At 37.0% G+C, this 14,044-nt stretch overlaps 1 protein-coding gene across 1 annotated transcript in view; it reads right to left on the bottom strand.

Moving 5' to 3' along the window:
- Positions 1-13,292, bottom strand: part of grip2b (glutamate receptor interacting protein 2b) — a 162,835-nt gene extending 149,543 nt beyond the window's left edge. Inside the window, exon 1 of the mRNA XM_005724734.1 lies at positions 13,136-13,292. Coding sequence (XP_005724791.1) covers positions 13,136-13,292 — 157 coding nt within the window. The remainder of the gene's footprint in view (positions 1-13,135) is intronic.
- Positions 13,293-14,044: the final 752 nt, after the last annotated feature.

Genomic DNA, 14,044 nt, shown 5'->3' with positions numbered 1-14,044 from the left:
TGAGGTTGTGCATGTTCTCCACATAGAAAGGCCCCAGCCTGATGGGGGAGCTTAACTCAGGACCTTCTTGCTGTGAGGCAACAGTGCTAAATGCCACTGTGCTGCCCCTTCATAGACATCCTTCTAAAAAAAAAAAGTTATTTCAAAAAAAGTCAGGACCTGTCTGATGATTTTATCAGTGAATATCAAATGCTTGCTGTTCAGATTTGATTGAGGGCTAATGTGGTTGAGGGCACTAATGGTGCATTTTATTTATGGAAATGATAAGAAATGAATGGAAACTGGGACCAAAAACAAATCAGATTCTATAATTACATGATGGGAAGAACCACCATAACCTCTTTAAACAGCTGGGGTTTATTTAAACAAGACTCACAGTGTCTAAAGAATGAGTTAAAACACTCTATGGTCTCTTTACCCAAATTTGTAGTGTAATGTTTAGTGCAGTTCTTGAAATGTCAAACATACATTATAAATTCAGACTTCTCATTATAAATTCCTTGTGCAGTGTTCGCTCATATTCCTCACCTTGATCACTGAGTGTCAGTTAGAGTTTACTTGCATCTTCTAGTCACATAATATGCAGCACTCTTTAGAGCACTTTTCTCAATCCTTGCAAAAAATGTCACAACATAATATATTACTCATGAGCAGTGTCCCTAACTTTCAGCCCTATGTATGAGACATTAAACATTGATTACAATGCTGACAAAACAGATACTTATATTTAGTAGTTTACTGAGACATTACTAATATTAACGTTATTATTATTATTATTATTATTATTATTATTGTTGTTGTTGTTGTTGTTGTTGTTGTTGTTGTTTTTGTTGGTGGTTTTTTTTTAGCATTACCATATATAAATGGATATCAAGACTACCCACCTATACTACCTCATAAACAAGATTATGAATTAGAATAAAAGAGATGACATATTAAAAGAATTTCTTTTTTTTTTCTTTTTTCAATAAAAGGTAAGACTTTTCTAAACTGTATGGTTTCAGTTTTTATGTCATTCCACTACTTTTTAGGGATTCCTGCATTGATTTTTAGCTCATAAAAAATCAAAATGTTCCAGCCTGACACTAAGCTTTAAAAATGATATACCCACTTGGAAAAGCACCTTGTGCATTCTCTTCTTTCAGACTGACACCGAGAGCAAGGCTTAACTTTCACAAAAGCTGCAAAAAAACTCAAAATGTTGCAACTTTTACAACAAAAAAATAAATAGATGCTAAAAAACCAAAAATAAAATAATAAATTATGGATTCCAATCCATTCGAGGAAGTTAAAAGTAAATCAGACAGCACAAGTTTCTTGTCAATGACAGTATGTGCAGATGTGAAAGCTCTAACAGAACACATGATGTTCCTCATGCTCCAAATAGCATCAAGCAGAAAGACAGTTAGAAGGAGAGGGGGATTTTTTTTTCTCCTCGCAGCAATGGCAGAAAACTCTTGAATGCTGTTCTTTCCCCGCGGTAGATCAAAGTTGGAACAGAAAAGAGACAGTTCCCTTTTCTTCTGCTATGCTGCTGATCTCTCTCTGACTCTGTACATTTGGATGGCTTCCTGTGCTTGTGTTGTGTGTTGTGCATTAAAACTATGCAAGTCAATGTCAGTTGTAAGTGAATCTAGCTGTCATGTTTTTAATAGTCAGCTAAATTTAAAGGTGGACGGGGTGGCATGTGCTGTAGGCCTTGGCTTTAAAAACTTGTGGGCATGTGTGTGTAACTGTAGCTTATATGTACTTCTGGAAGAGGAAGATAGAGATTGAACTGGAGGGTTTAGGAGGATATAATAAGATACTGCTGATGCAGAATTTCATTCTACCTTGCCCCTTTGTCCTCTAAACAACTTGCTCTCCTTCAGGTTTAAAGTGAAATATTTATACTTCTGTAGTGCCACATTCCATAGCAGCACTGTGTCTAAATGCTGTCTGTGCACTGCTTGGCATATCAAGAACCTTAATCTAATGTCAACCTAAAACGTCATTTTGAAATAGTATTACAACCTTATTTTTGACATGTAAGCAAATACATAAATAGATATTTAGAATGGTATTTATGCTTTATGTTCATGTCAAAATCCTCCAGTTCCTTAAATGATTTGTCTTGTCCAATCTTTTCAGTTGTCATGAAGCTCAAACCTAGGATGGAGAATTCACGACTAACAGGTTGTGAACAAGCCCAGATACGTTGAGGATAGGAATTTAACATGAAAAGATCTACAAAAAGTTTAAGATCACTTACTGAAAGGATGCTATAGAAATACACTAGAAGTAGCTAAACAGCACCAGGATGACTGACAAACAGGCAAGGTACTAATTCCAACATCGAATAGCACTTTAAACTAATAGCGGAGGAACTGTGTTAAATGCTGGTTTCATTTCAGGGTTTGTTTGTTTTTTTCATGTACAATGTTGTTCCTTTCACATTTTAAATCATCCAACATTTTTCCTGTAAATGACCTTTTACACAGATTGTCATTACCAGAGGGTGCAGGTCCTCTTGTGGTCTGGCTAGAAATAATGTACATTCTGAAATTATAAAATAATGAAATATAGGATTTTAGTGTTTAATTTTATGATATTTTCAGTGGATAACTGGTCTACATGGGAATCAGGCCACTTTAGCCCCAAGGTCTGTTTCTTTAGTACCCTACAATGGAAATTAATACAGACTGTATCTTTGGTTGAAATCTTCCTTTATTTAATAATATTATTCTTAATTCCTGCACAGAGATTACATTAAACTGGCCTCTCCAGTCTGACGCACAGGTCATTGGTTAGTGATGCTTGGAATGTTTTTCCCAATTCTGTCATGGGTGTCTACCAGCCAATCAACCTCCCGACCCAGAGAATTCTGTGTGGAAGCAAATTACCAATTTTGTTTTCAGAGTGTGCTGAGTCAACTGGCTGCGTTATATATATGTATAAAAAAAGCACCTCTTTTGTTCCCTATTTCTCTTTTCTTGTGAGCTGCCCTGTTCGGATCAGCCTTCTCAAGTAACTATCCTGGCAAGTGGCCTTTTCTGTAGTCAGCTAGAAGTTATGGAGAGGGTTTAAAAGAAGCAGAAACAACATTCACTGGTATTATATAGAGTCATTTTGGAATTCCAATGCTACTTTAATTTCTTGAAGATGAGAATTATATGCATTACTAGGTAATAGTAGGTAATGCAGTAACACTGAATATTGGGATTTTTGGCAAACCTAAATAACTATAGGTCTACTCCCAGAACGTCCACAAAAACTGGGCCAACATATTTCATTCATTTGGAATATAGTAGACACGAATCAGACTTAAATAGGAAAAATACTTAAACTGTGACTAGTTAACTCTAACAAATCAAAAAGAAAAAGAACCAATTTCAGGCCATTTCCTATGTTAATTTTCCAGAAAGCGATGCTTTTAGGAACACCACATATAACTGAAGCTAACTGATAGTGGCCTAATTACATTATTTTAATCTATGTATTCATACACAAACATAGATAAAAAATAGTACATTAATTATGTTATCATTATTACATTATCACATAATGTTCACTTTTTCTTTTGCTTGCTCCATTTAGAGGTCAGCACACTGAATCACCTGCATCCATCTTGCCCCACCATAGTCACACCGCTCCTCGGTATAATCTTCTTCACTACACCCACTCAAAACATCTTTAACTTTGTCTCCAAACCATGCAAACTATACTAATTTCTAATCTTGTCCTTCCAGTCACTCCCAGTGAAAAACTCAGCATCTTCCACCATGCCACTTCCAGTTCTGCCTCCTTTTTTAACCAGCACCACTATTTCCAAGCCATACATAAACAGGTCTTACTTTTATCTTGAAATCGCAATGTTCATACTTTTCATAAAACACATGTTTTCATGATCAGTTTTAAAATTAAAGCAAAACAAAGCAGCAGAAAGAAGCAGAAAACATTACACATGGATATCCAGTCAGTGATATAAGGTTAGAAAGTTCTGGGGGAAGAGAGAGGAAGGAATTAAATATCCACCCACACACGGCTGTAGTACCAGTGACTGAAACAGAACGAGAGATTGAGGGAAAAGTATATGAAACAGGAAGCAAGTGATGAAAGAAAACCAAAGGAATGAGAAAAAGGAGTGCTGAGGGTAGAGAGATGGGAGAGAAAAAAGAAAATAGAGATTTAACACCTAAGTTTAGCTACTAAATGTATCTTGTGAGTTCAGCCAAAGACATGGCAGTCACAATATCTGATATCATGGGTGGAATAACGCAGGGATTCTTTTATTTAAAATATTGCTTCCAGTAGTATATATTTATGGCTGGCAGTGAATAAATAAAAGAAAAAGGGAAAGAAAAAAGAAAGAAACTAAGAAAGAGATGACACACACACATTATCAAAATAAACTCACCAAAAAAAACAAACTTAAAAACACATTCTAAGACCGTCAGCAATTATAGTATAAATTGCTCCAAAGTACACGTCCAATAGGCCGCCACATTATTCCTAAACTCACACATTCCTAAACTGTGCAAACTCCACCTTCAGATGGGCAGGACACCCAAATCTCAGCTTATTCTTCCTGGTTAGCCAGCTGGGCAACTTAGATTGAGCAAAAAGAAAACTAACCAAGACTGCAAATGTCTTCCTTCTATAAACTGGTCCAAAAACAAAGATATCAAAAGAAAAAAACCTCTCCAAACTTACCACACAGAAACTGAAGTTCTAAAACAGTCTTCTGTCTGGAACATTACAACCTGAATCTGGATAAGTTCTAGAAAACAGAAAATGGACCAAAAAGTCAACCAAACAGTGCTTGCTCATAGGGACTCGTTTAATTTATGGGCTTTTCTCTGTATTCCTTACAATATAAAATGTATTTAGGTGACTGCTGTTGTGATTTGGTGCTATCCATCCATCCATCCATCCATCCATCCATCGTCATCCGCTTTGTCCGGGGTCGGGTCGCGGGGGCAGCAGCCTAAGCAAAGAGGCCCAGACCTCCCTCTCCCCAGCCACCTCCTCCAGCTTGTCCGGGGGAATACCAAGGCGTTCCCAGGCCAGCCGAGAGATATAATCTCTCCAGTGTGTCCTGGGTCTGCCCTGGAGCCTCCTCCCGGTGGGACATGTCTGGAACACCTCACCCAGGAGGCGTTCCAGGCATGTGATTTGGTGCTATATAAATAAAACTGAATTGAATTAATGTTATTATTCATTCCTCTGTTTCTAGTGCTCAGTGTTTTCATGTTTGCATCGCTCAGTCTTGTCTTTTTGTTAGTGCCTTTGTTCGTCTTTGTTCCCCTGTCTCTGTCAACTTGTTAACTGCTCTTTGGTGATTGTCTGTTATTTCTTATTTTACCTTTACTAGTCTACTCATCTGTATTGCTCTGGTTCCTTCACATGATTTGTGATTCTGTGCACTGCCCTCATTATAGTCTTGTCTTTTCCTTTGTCTAAGTGTCTGTTTTGCTTGTTATTGCTACCATGTGTTCAATTTTTTTGTGATAATTTTGGATTCTTTTGTTTGTTTGATTGTTTGTTTTCAGGCAATAAAAACTCTATTTTTTCCAATTCAATTTGGGTAGAGTATTTAATAGAATTGTATTAACATGTTTTAAAATACTAGAAACCAACATTTGCACATAAGACAATTTAAATCGTTTAGTATATCACATAAAAATGACAGCATTATGTCTATAATTTTAAAGTTTAAAGTTTAAATAAGATGACATGTCCCAATCAGTCCAGCAGCTATTAGTCACATCAGATAACAGGTTGATGTTAAATTATTTATTTTTCAGGGATAACCATTTTGGATGCACCTTTATCATCACTGTCACATCACTTGGTAAGCACTCTCACGTTAAACTGTGCTGTTTTCTCTCTGGTGAGATGATATGATAACACTGCTATCAGTCTTGCTGTAGCCAAAGAGATAAGTAAGATGGTATGATGAGCCTTGTTGATCCCTTAGGCAAAAGTGGGTCACTTCAGCTGCAAATATAGCCCCTCAAAATAAATGCAATGACATGTTTAAGAATGTTGCACCCTGGATTCTTTTTAATGATAATTTGCATTGATTTTTAGAGATTTTTTTTCCACTTCTACACTGTAAATCCAACTTAAAAAACTTACTGATTATAGCACTAACAATGTAGACAAGCCATTTTAGGTCTCTGGTGGCGAGTGCCAATTCTTGCTGAGTCTTCTGATGTAGACAGCAATATCAGAATAGCAGAAAATCGATATCCAGTTGAAGACTTATTGTTCTGGCTGTTAGGATGTCTATAAATGAAGGTAACAGTAAAAAAGTTAACAAAAACCGTGACTGATGTCAGACAATAAGTGGCTGAATTTGCCAATAATGAATTAAATAGGGAAATAGGGGGGAAAAAGTAACTTTCTGGCACAACTTCATCTACTTGCATGGTGCATGGAGAAGAGCATTGGTCTGAAAAAAAAACCCCCACATTTTCCCAGGGCTATATGGAGTCCTGTGAGAGCGGGAGAGGGTGTAGGATCACCTTTAGCAACAATAACCTGAAGCAATAAGTTGCTGTACAACTTTATTAGTCTCTGTTGTGGAGAAATCTTACCTCAGTTTACTGAGGATTGAGGACATACATTTATGTAGCTCTTAAGGTCTGCTACAGCCTTTCAATTGGGTTGAGATCTGGTCCAGATCTTGGACTGATTTGCTTTTTAGCCAATCAGTTGTAGATTTGCTGTGTACTTTAGATCCTGTTGCCTTGCTGAACATGTTACCAGTTTCAGCCAAGCTTTAGATGCCAGGCATATGGGCTCAGATTTGAGTCTTTGTTATACAGATGAGTCCATGCTCAGGTCAATAACTCCAAAGTCTAAATGACTGTAAAACAAGTTCAATTCCTCACCCCCACACCACAGTGCTCGACAATTAGCATGAAATATTGATGGTGATGTGCCGTGATTGGTTTTTTTAAACGTGGCACTGTGCACTATTGTCAGAGATCTCCACATCTATCCAAAGGACATTGTTCTAGATGTCTTATGGTTTGTTCAGAAGCCACTTTACAAACATAAGCCATTATATGCTTTCTTTTTAGTGAGAGGAGACTTTCTCTTGGCAGCCCTTCCAAATAAGCCATGCATGTTTTAGTCCCATTAGTCTAATTTTATTGTCATGAACTCTTATCATGCTAACTGAAGCCTTTGGAGTCTGACTTTGGGTTTTTTGCAATTTCTCTGAGCATTGCATGGTCTGACCTAGTGGTAAATATGCCTCAACCTCCATTTCTTTGAAGTGTGTCATTGTTCACCTGCATTCTGAGGAAGCAATACAAAGAAGCAAACAGCGCAAACTTCTGCTTTTATAGACATTGTTGAATTGGCTAATGATCAATTAATCCAGTGTATTTGACTAGCAGCACTTTTCTGCTACTTACCCTCAGTAAGGGTAAGGGAAAGAGTAAGAGTGCAGTTCATTTTTACATAGAGTCCTGTGAAAACTTTCTTTTCACATGTCTGTTATTTCATTAACAAATACCAAAGCTAGCATAATAATTACAACAGAAATTACAATAGTAGCACCATAGAAAAATCAATACATTTCAAAAATATATTTTAGTCCAGCTATTTAAGTTTGCTTATATAAAACAGGTCCTTAAACTGACTGTGAAAGAAATGAGTTCTAAAAGAAATAAAATATGAACAAAGTCATATCAGTTATTTATTTTTAACACCAAAAATACCCCGTGTAAGCAGTGATAAAACAACATAGAAACATTATAATTCCTTACTGTTGGTTTAAAAAGAGATTTCTGTACTATGTAAAAAATAATTAGGATGTTTAAATATAGACTCCTACAAAAGCCAAATCACATTTTACACATACTTAAAACAGCTCTAGCTTCTTTCTTTTTTTTTTAAAGTTCTACTTTATAATAAAATGTCATTAGCTGTTGACACCATGTCCTGACTGAGGCATTTCTGAAAAATACAAAATAAAGATACAGCTCTGCTATCACTTCAGACATAAATGAAGACAGAAAACTAAAAAGCAGCGATGTTTGTAAGATTACTAAAGTTGGGCTAGCTGGCATATAATGGTGTGCTACGTGGTGGCTAGCTACAGAGCTATGGTTAGGATAATATAAAAACTTGAGCACAGTGAAGCTGGAGGATGAACGCTAACGTTTTTCCCGTCGATAAAAGTTAACATGAGGGTTCCTGATAATTAGAGACAAATGCAATCGCATGACAAAGATGCTGTAAATGGACCAAACTTTAATCAGCAGAACAACTGAGATTATCTATCCACATCCACGATCATTCATATACTGCTGCATGTTATGCATTGCAATCTCTGATTTTTAGCTTCATGTAGCCATTCCAAATGTTTGTTAGCCTCAGAGTGATTATTTTCTGACCCAATCAAATATCACAAGACAGTAATCACTGACTGTTTTTAGGGGCTTGTTCAGATTAAACAGAGCAAGATACAAAGCATTAAAACACGTTAAAAAGACAACAGCCTTATTAAACGCAGAGTAGTTTGGACCCAGAAGCAGGGTTCATATGTCATCATTGAAAGTAGATTGGAAATGTATTTCTGTTTGACTAAGGTGGTGCAATGTTATCAGTATGATTTTATATAGGAGAAGGTTTTTATGTCAAGTATCATCAACTGCACTATTACATAAATCCTGTGTTTGCTGTGATCTGTTATTTCTGTACAGGGACATTAGATTATAACCCTTCTCTTTAAAGTCTAACGTAGCCCATTCTTCATGCTATTTAACCTGTTCTTCTTTTGAGATCAGCTTTAACCTCCTAGGACCTGGCGTCCACATAAATGGACATCACATTTTGGGTTATTTAGACCAAAATACTAAATTTTGCTCTACAAGGGCCTGATATCCACTTATGAGGACATTATACTGCTACTGTTCTATCAAAATTTTAAACAAATATCCTCATATGTGGCTCTCATTTTTCTTAGAAACAAAAATCAGGTAAAAGAAAAATCTGGTAATTCTTTGTTTTTACATTCATCGGGTCCCAATATGCCCAAATATCAAAGATAAATTAAAAATGCATGCCATGGAAGAGTTCGGGTCTTAGGAGGTCAAACAGACTGATTTCCCTCTCGATCTGCATTCCTTTTGATATGCATTCAGTCTTATTTTTCCCTAGTTAAAAGGCCTTTCAGTCACATGAGTAATTGTAAATGACCTAGGAATCCAATATCTGTTCACAACTTTATCCCCACAGTCACCTGCCAGATTCATTATTTTGTAACAGAAATATGATGGTAAGAATGAAAAGGGGCCTTCTAAAGTGACAGTTGTTTGCTGCCAACTTGACTCTTAATGCAGGACAGCATTAATTTATCTAGTAAAATAGCCTAAAAGTGACTTTTTTTTTTCTTTGTCAAAAACCTTCACAGTCGGAGTTAAACTGGAATGGATAAAATGCTTTTGTAGTATATATTTTACATTACAAATCCAGCACGTCACAATATAATTAAAATTCACACAGTCACACAAAATTATAGAGAGATTTATTCTACGCACTTAAAGCTTCCCAGTGATGGATGCCTTGAAGGCAATTTCGGCTTCAGAAATCCCAAGGACACTTTGACATGTAACAGCTCTACCTTCTACACATACAAAAAAGTACACCCCACGCTAGAAATCAGCAACAGCTTTCTTAACACTGGTTACACTGATGTGCACTTCCAAACTGTTTTCAAATCCTAATGTACAGTATAAATATAATGAGTTGATTTATTCATGTATTGGACTGAATTCAGTTGATTTCACAATTTTCTGGCCATTGTAAAAGTATTGTGTTTTCACCAAGCCTAACAAATTTTACCAAAGTACTTTGCTTTCTTTTTTATCCCCAAACAACTTGATCACAGTAGTACTCTAGAGGTAATACCATGCTTTACAAAGAAACAATAAAGCAAGATATGGTTTGTATACTACTTAGTCCAACCAGCTCTGAGATGGCTTTTTGAAAAAAAGAAAAGTATTTGTTGTGTAGAGGGATATAATACTCCACTGTAGTCTGACTTTGGGATTTTGTTAATGCAGGGACATTTTATGCTCCTTCAGTCTCTTTTTAGCAAATTGAAATGCTCACAGAGTCACGCTAAAATGTGTTCTTGTAGTGTGCGAACATGCCTGCAATCCGAAATGTGCAGGAGGATTATTTTATCTATATATCCAGCAAACCTGATGGTTTGATAGATGATTGGTTTGAGTTCGAGTGGGATATGTCTGCAAGCTAATGGCAATTTCCCACCGCAGTAACACATCTAGTTTGCAGTATATATGTCCACAGCTGCAGGAGTTCGGCGAGAGTTTCACTGTGGAACTGATCATTTCACTGCATCAGGCACAATTATAATATGCAGATTAGAGATGAAAATGTCCTCGCATGAAAATAATACAGAGGCTCAGCAGCTCGGGAGTATATTTAGGTTCCAGAACACACACATGCACGAACCAATTCTGAAAGAGTTTTAGAATAAAAGTAGGTGGGAGGATGGATTACAGTTTCACACTATCTCAATTTAACACATCTGATTCTTTTAAATATCCCAGTAAGATCTAGTTTTAGCAAACTGTTCTGGTTCTGAAACAAAGACTTTGAATATGCTTTATTTACTTTTTTTTAAAAGCAAAATCCCACAAAACACATACTAATAGTTGAAGATTCTTAAGGTTAATTTTCATGATCATATCTACAGTATCCAAACTCCCATGTTATGCCTAACTATATATTTATCCATGTGCTTAACCCTAACTAACATAAGTTGGATTATTTTTAATTAAAAACTCTTTCTAAATACTTGACTTCAAATTTATTTGAAAACTGTGTAACAACCTGCATTTTGTTAAAGATCCCTTTTAAATATCAACAACAGCAAGTTTACCTCAAATTTAAAAGGAACAGCTTTGTATCACATTTCTGTCATTTGCTGCTTTACTCTATAAAGCTGTATTAATCAGTATAATAACTACTCGTTCTGTGACAGTTGATCACATGTCAGGCATATTTACACGTGTTTTTCGAATATACCTTCATGATGCTGTTTCTTCTTGGATTAATAGTGTATATATAATTTATTAATGCAATTTGCACTACTCTCTTATTTATCAGTCTTATTTTTGCTTAGTTTTTTTTTCTTTTCTTTGTTGTTTTTGTATTACTGTTGTATGCATACATTTTCTCCCAGTATAATTCCTGTGGCACTTTAACTTTGTTAAATGTTTGTTGTTTATTGTAGACTGTACTATTTTTATTTTGCATATATCCCAAGTATCTATCTATTTGTCTATCTATCTTTGAGTCACGATATAAACCAGCTTATTGAGCTTATTTGAACAGATTGTGTGTAAAGCTTTAATGGACCTTTTAACCAATCTTTTTGTTCGCATTTTATCAGGGTATTTTTTAGTGGTTGGCAACCAGCCAGTGTGGTTTACAAGCAGTAATAAACAGCTGGACAATTTTTTGGTTTGCTGGCTGAGGACGGGTACAACAGGGATTGAAGAACACTCAGTGGGATTGAAAGCACACAAGGGAATTTAAATGCAAAAAAGGGCACATACCAATTTCTCGTTGGAGGACGGAAATTTCTGTTATACATCATTATTATTGGTGAAGCAATCCCTTGATCAGACCCACTTGTTTGCAATTCATACTAGGCATACTAAACATTTCATTGTTCTCCTGTTGCTGTAAGATGTGATGAAAGTATTCAGCAAATGGAGTATGCTGGCTGAAAGAAGAAGAAAACATAATCTACTGCGCTAGAACAGAGGGGGATGTTTGCCTTGATATTCCCGAGTTCTCTCTTGTTTTGAAAGTGACCTTTCTCAGCCTGCAGTGTAATGTTTGGTTCTCTGATGGTCGTTTGATGGCGTTTGAAGTCAGGCTGCTGTAGTATCTGCTGAGTGATTAGACATATTGTTCTGAGAAGGGATATGTGAGGCTCAAGAAGAAAATATGCACACTCATATTTTCCCTCTCTCACACATCTTAAACCGCTTAGGCTTTTTCTCTATATTGACTTTTGCCTACCGCACTCATTTTCCCTCTTGTTAATGTTTGTTTACAATCAAAGCAAGAAAAAAACATCCCAAAATTGCATTAAAAAGAGAACCCTCTGTGAAACTCTCTACAAAGTCTTTGAAGAACATGAGGTAGACAACAAGCTGTAGCATCACCACTAGCCAGCTCAGAGCTAATTAAACAGTAGCGGTAACTCATTAACTGAATGGAGTAGCAGACAACACTGGAAAACAGAGTCACAAAAACAAGACGAAGAGTCCAACATCTCTGGAGAAGAAAAATAACTCAAACATTTCGACACTTCCTTTCAGTTATAGAGGAACTACTGATCCAACACTATATTAGAAGAAAGGGTTTCCAACCGCGGATACAGAAACAAGTTTACTGTTCAAATGCAATGCACAGGTCAAACTTGTGAAAGGGAAATTGTTTGCCTTTAAAACATATCCATTTACTGCTGAAATGGTTTTTGCTTACCATGACTAAATGTAGTATTACAACTAAGTCCAACAAAACAAAAAAACACAGTCAGAAAACGTTCTTTTCTTTTTTGTTAACATGTTGCTATCAGAGTTTTAACCTCTGCATCACTAAAATACACTGTTACAGTCATTATTCAGACGAGTGCAGAAACCAATTAAGGTAATCTGACCATTTTTTTCCTTCTAGTACAGATACTGCTTTTCATTTTTTACTCAGAAATGAAAACATCTTTCCTTTACCAAACACTTCAGACCAACACACAGATACACACACTGGTGTCTGCAAATCACTATGTTTCACATCAGTGTTGCAATCTGCCAGCCACAGCAGCTGCATCGAGGAAACACTTGATATTATATATATTCTGACATGCCAGCCAGAGAGCTCACAAATATGCTCTGCTGTTATCTAATAAGAAAGGCAGCCAACCCATACGTTGTAAACAAAGCCACTAGTACAGAGAGAAACAATGCAGGCATTTCTGTGAAACACACTAGCACTATATCACTCACATCACTCTTCAACAACATCAAACTTTGCGCGTATGCGCACACACACACAAACACATATACACACACAACTTTGAGATGCAGCTTCTCACCGCTAATGCAGAGGCTGAAACGACAGAGTTCATCACACAGGGTATCTGGGCTCTCCAGCTCTCCTGGTCCTCCTGCCCTTCCTCCCCCTCCTTCCCTCCTCTTCTTCCTTGGTGACATCCTCTTTACCATCTTCATCACTCGCTCTACTTTGTCCATCCTGGATAGCCGAGTTTCACCTGTCAGCTCCGGATGCAATCTTCCCTCGTCTCTGTTTTTGCTTCTTTTTTCTTTTAACTTCTTTGTAACTGTTTATCCGGAATGCTTATAAGTTTCAGCACTCTATGTACTAGTTTCTTCTTTCTCCCCTCCCTTGCCTCTCTACAACACTGTTACTCCTTTGCTTTTCGGAAATAACCTCCTCTTCTTCCGCCCTCTTCTACCAACCTCAATTTTTTTTCTCCCTTTCCAGCGTAGCACCTAATTACCCAGGTTTAGTTTCAGAAACACCTCAGCCATCCTGTTTTCCTTGTCTTTCTTGCCCTTCTCTTCCTTTTTCCTGCTCTTTCTTCCCCCTTGTTCAGCTCACGGCAAATCTGCACGAAACGGCGAGAGAAGTGAGACACTGAGGGAAAAGAGAGTAGAGGGAGAAAGGGAGAGGCTGCACCCCCACCCTGCTTTCTTATACACTCACTCTCCATCTATCTCCACCCCAGCCCACCTCCCTACCGCACCACCCCCACATCCAACCTCCAAAACTCTCAGCTGGTGCTTTGCTTTGCCTATCTTTTCCCAAAAGGGGGGAAAAAGCAACATGAAAAAGACCCAGCATGGTGCTAGTTTTTTGTCTTTCTGCAGTTTTATGCTTTGTTATGTCTCTCTCTCACTCTCTTGCTTGCTCTCGCACCCAGTTTTTCATTCTGTCAGTAAGCAAGTACACAATCACACACACAATCACAGGAATTATTGGT

Source organism: Pundamilia nyererei, unplaced genomic scaffold (assembly GCF_000239375.1).
Source record: "Pundamilia nyererei isolate P.nyererei 1_Seehausen unplaced genomic scaffold, PunNye1.0 scaffold00012, whole genome shotgun sequence".
Lineage (NCBI taxonomy): Eukaryota > Metazoa > Chordata > Actinopteri > Cichliformes > Cichlidae > Pundamilia > Pundamilia nyererei.
This window is presented reverse-complemented; position numbering and strand designations above follow the sequence as displayed.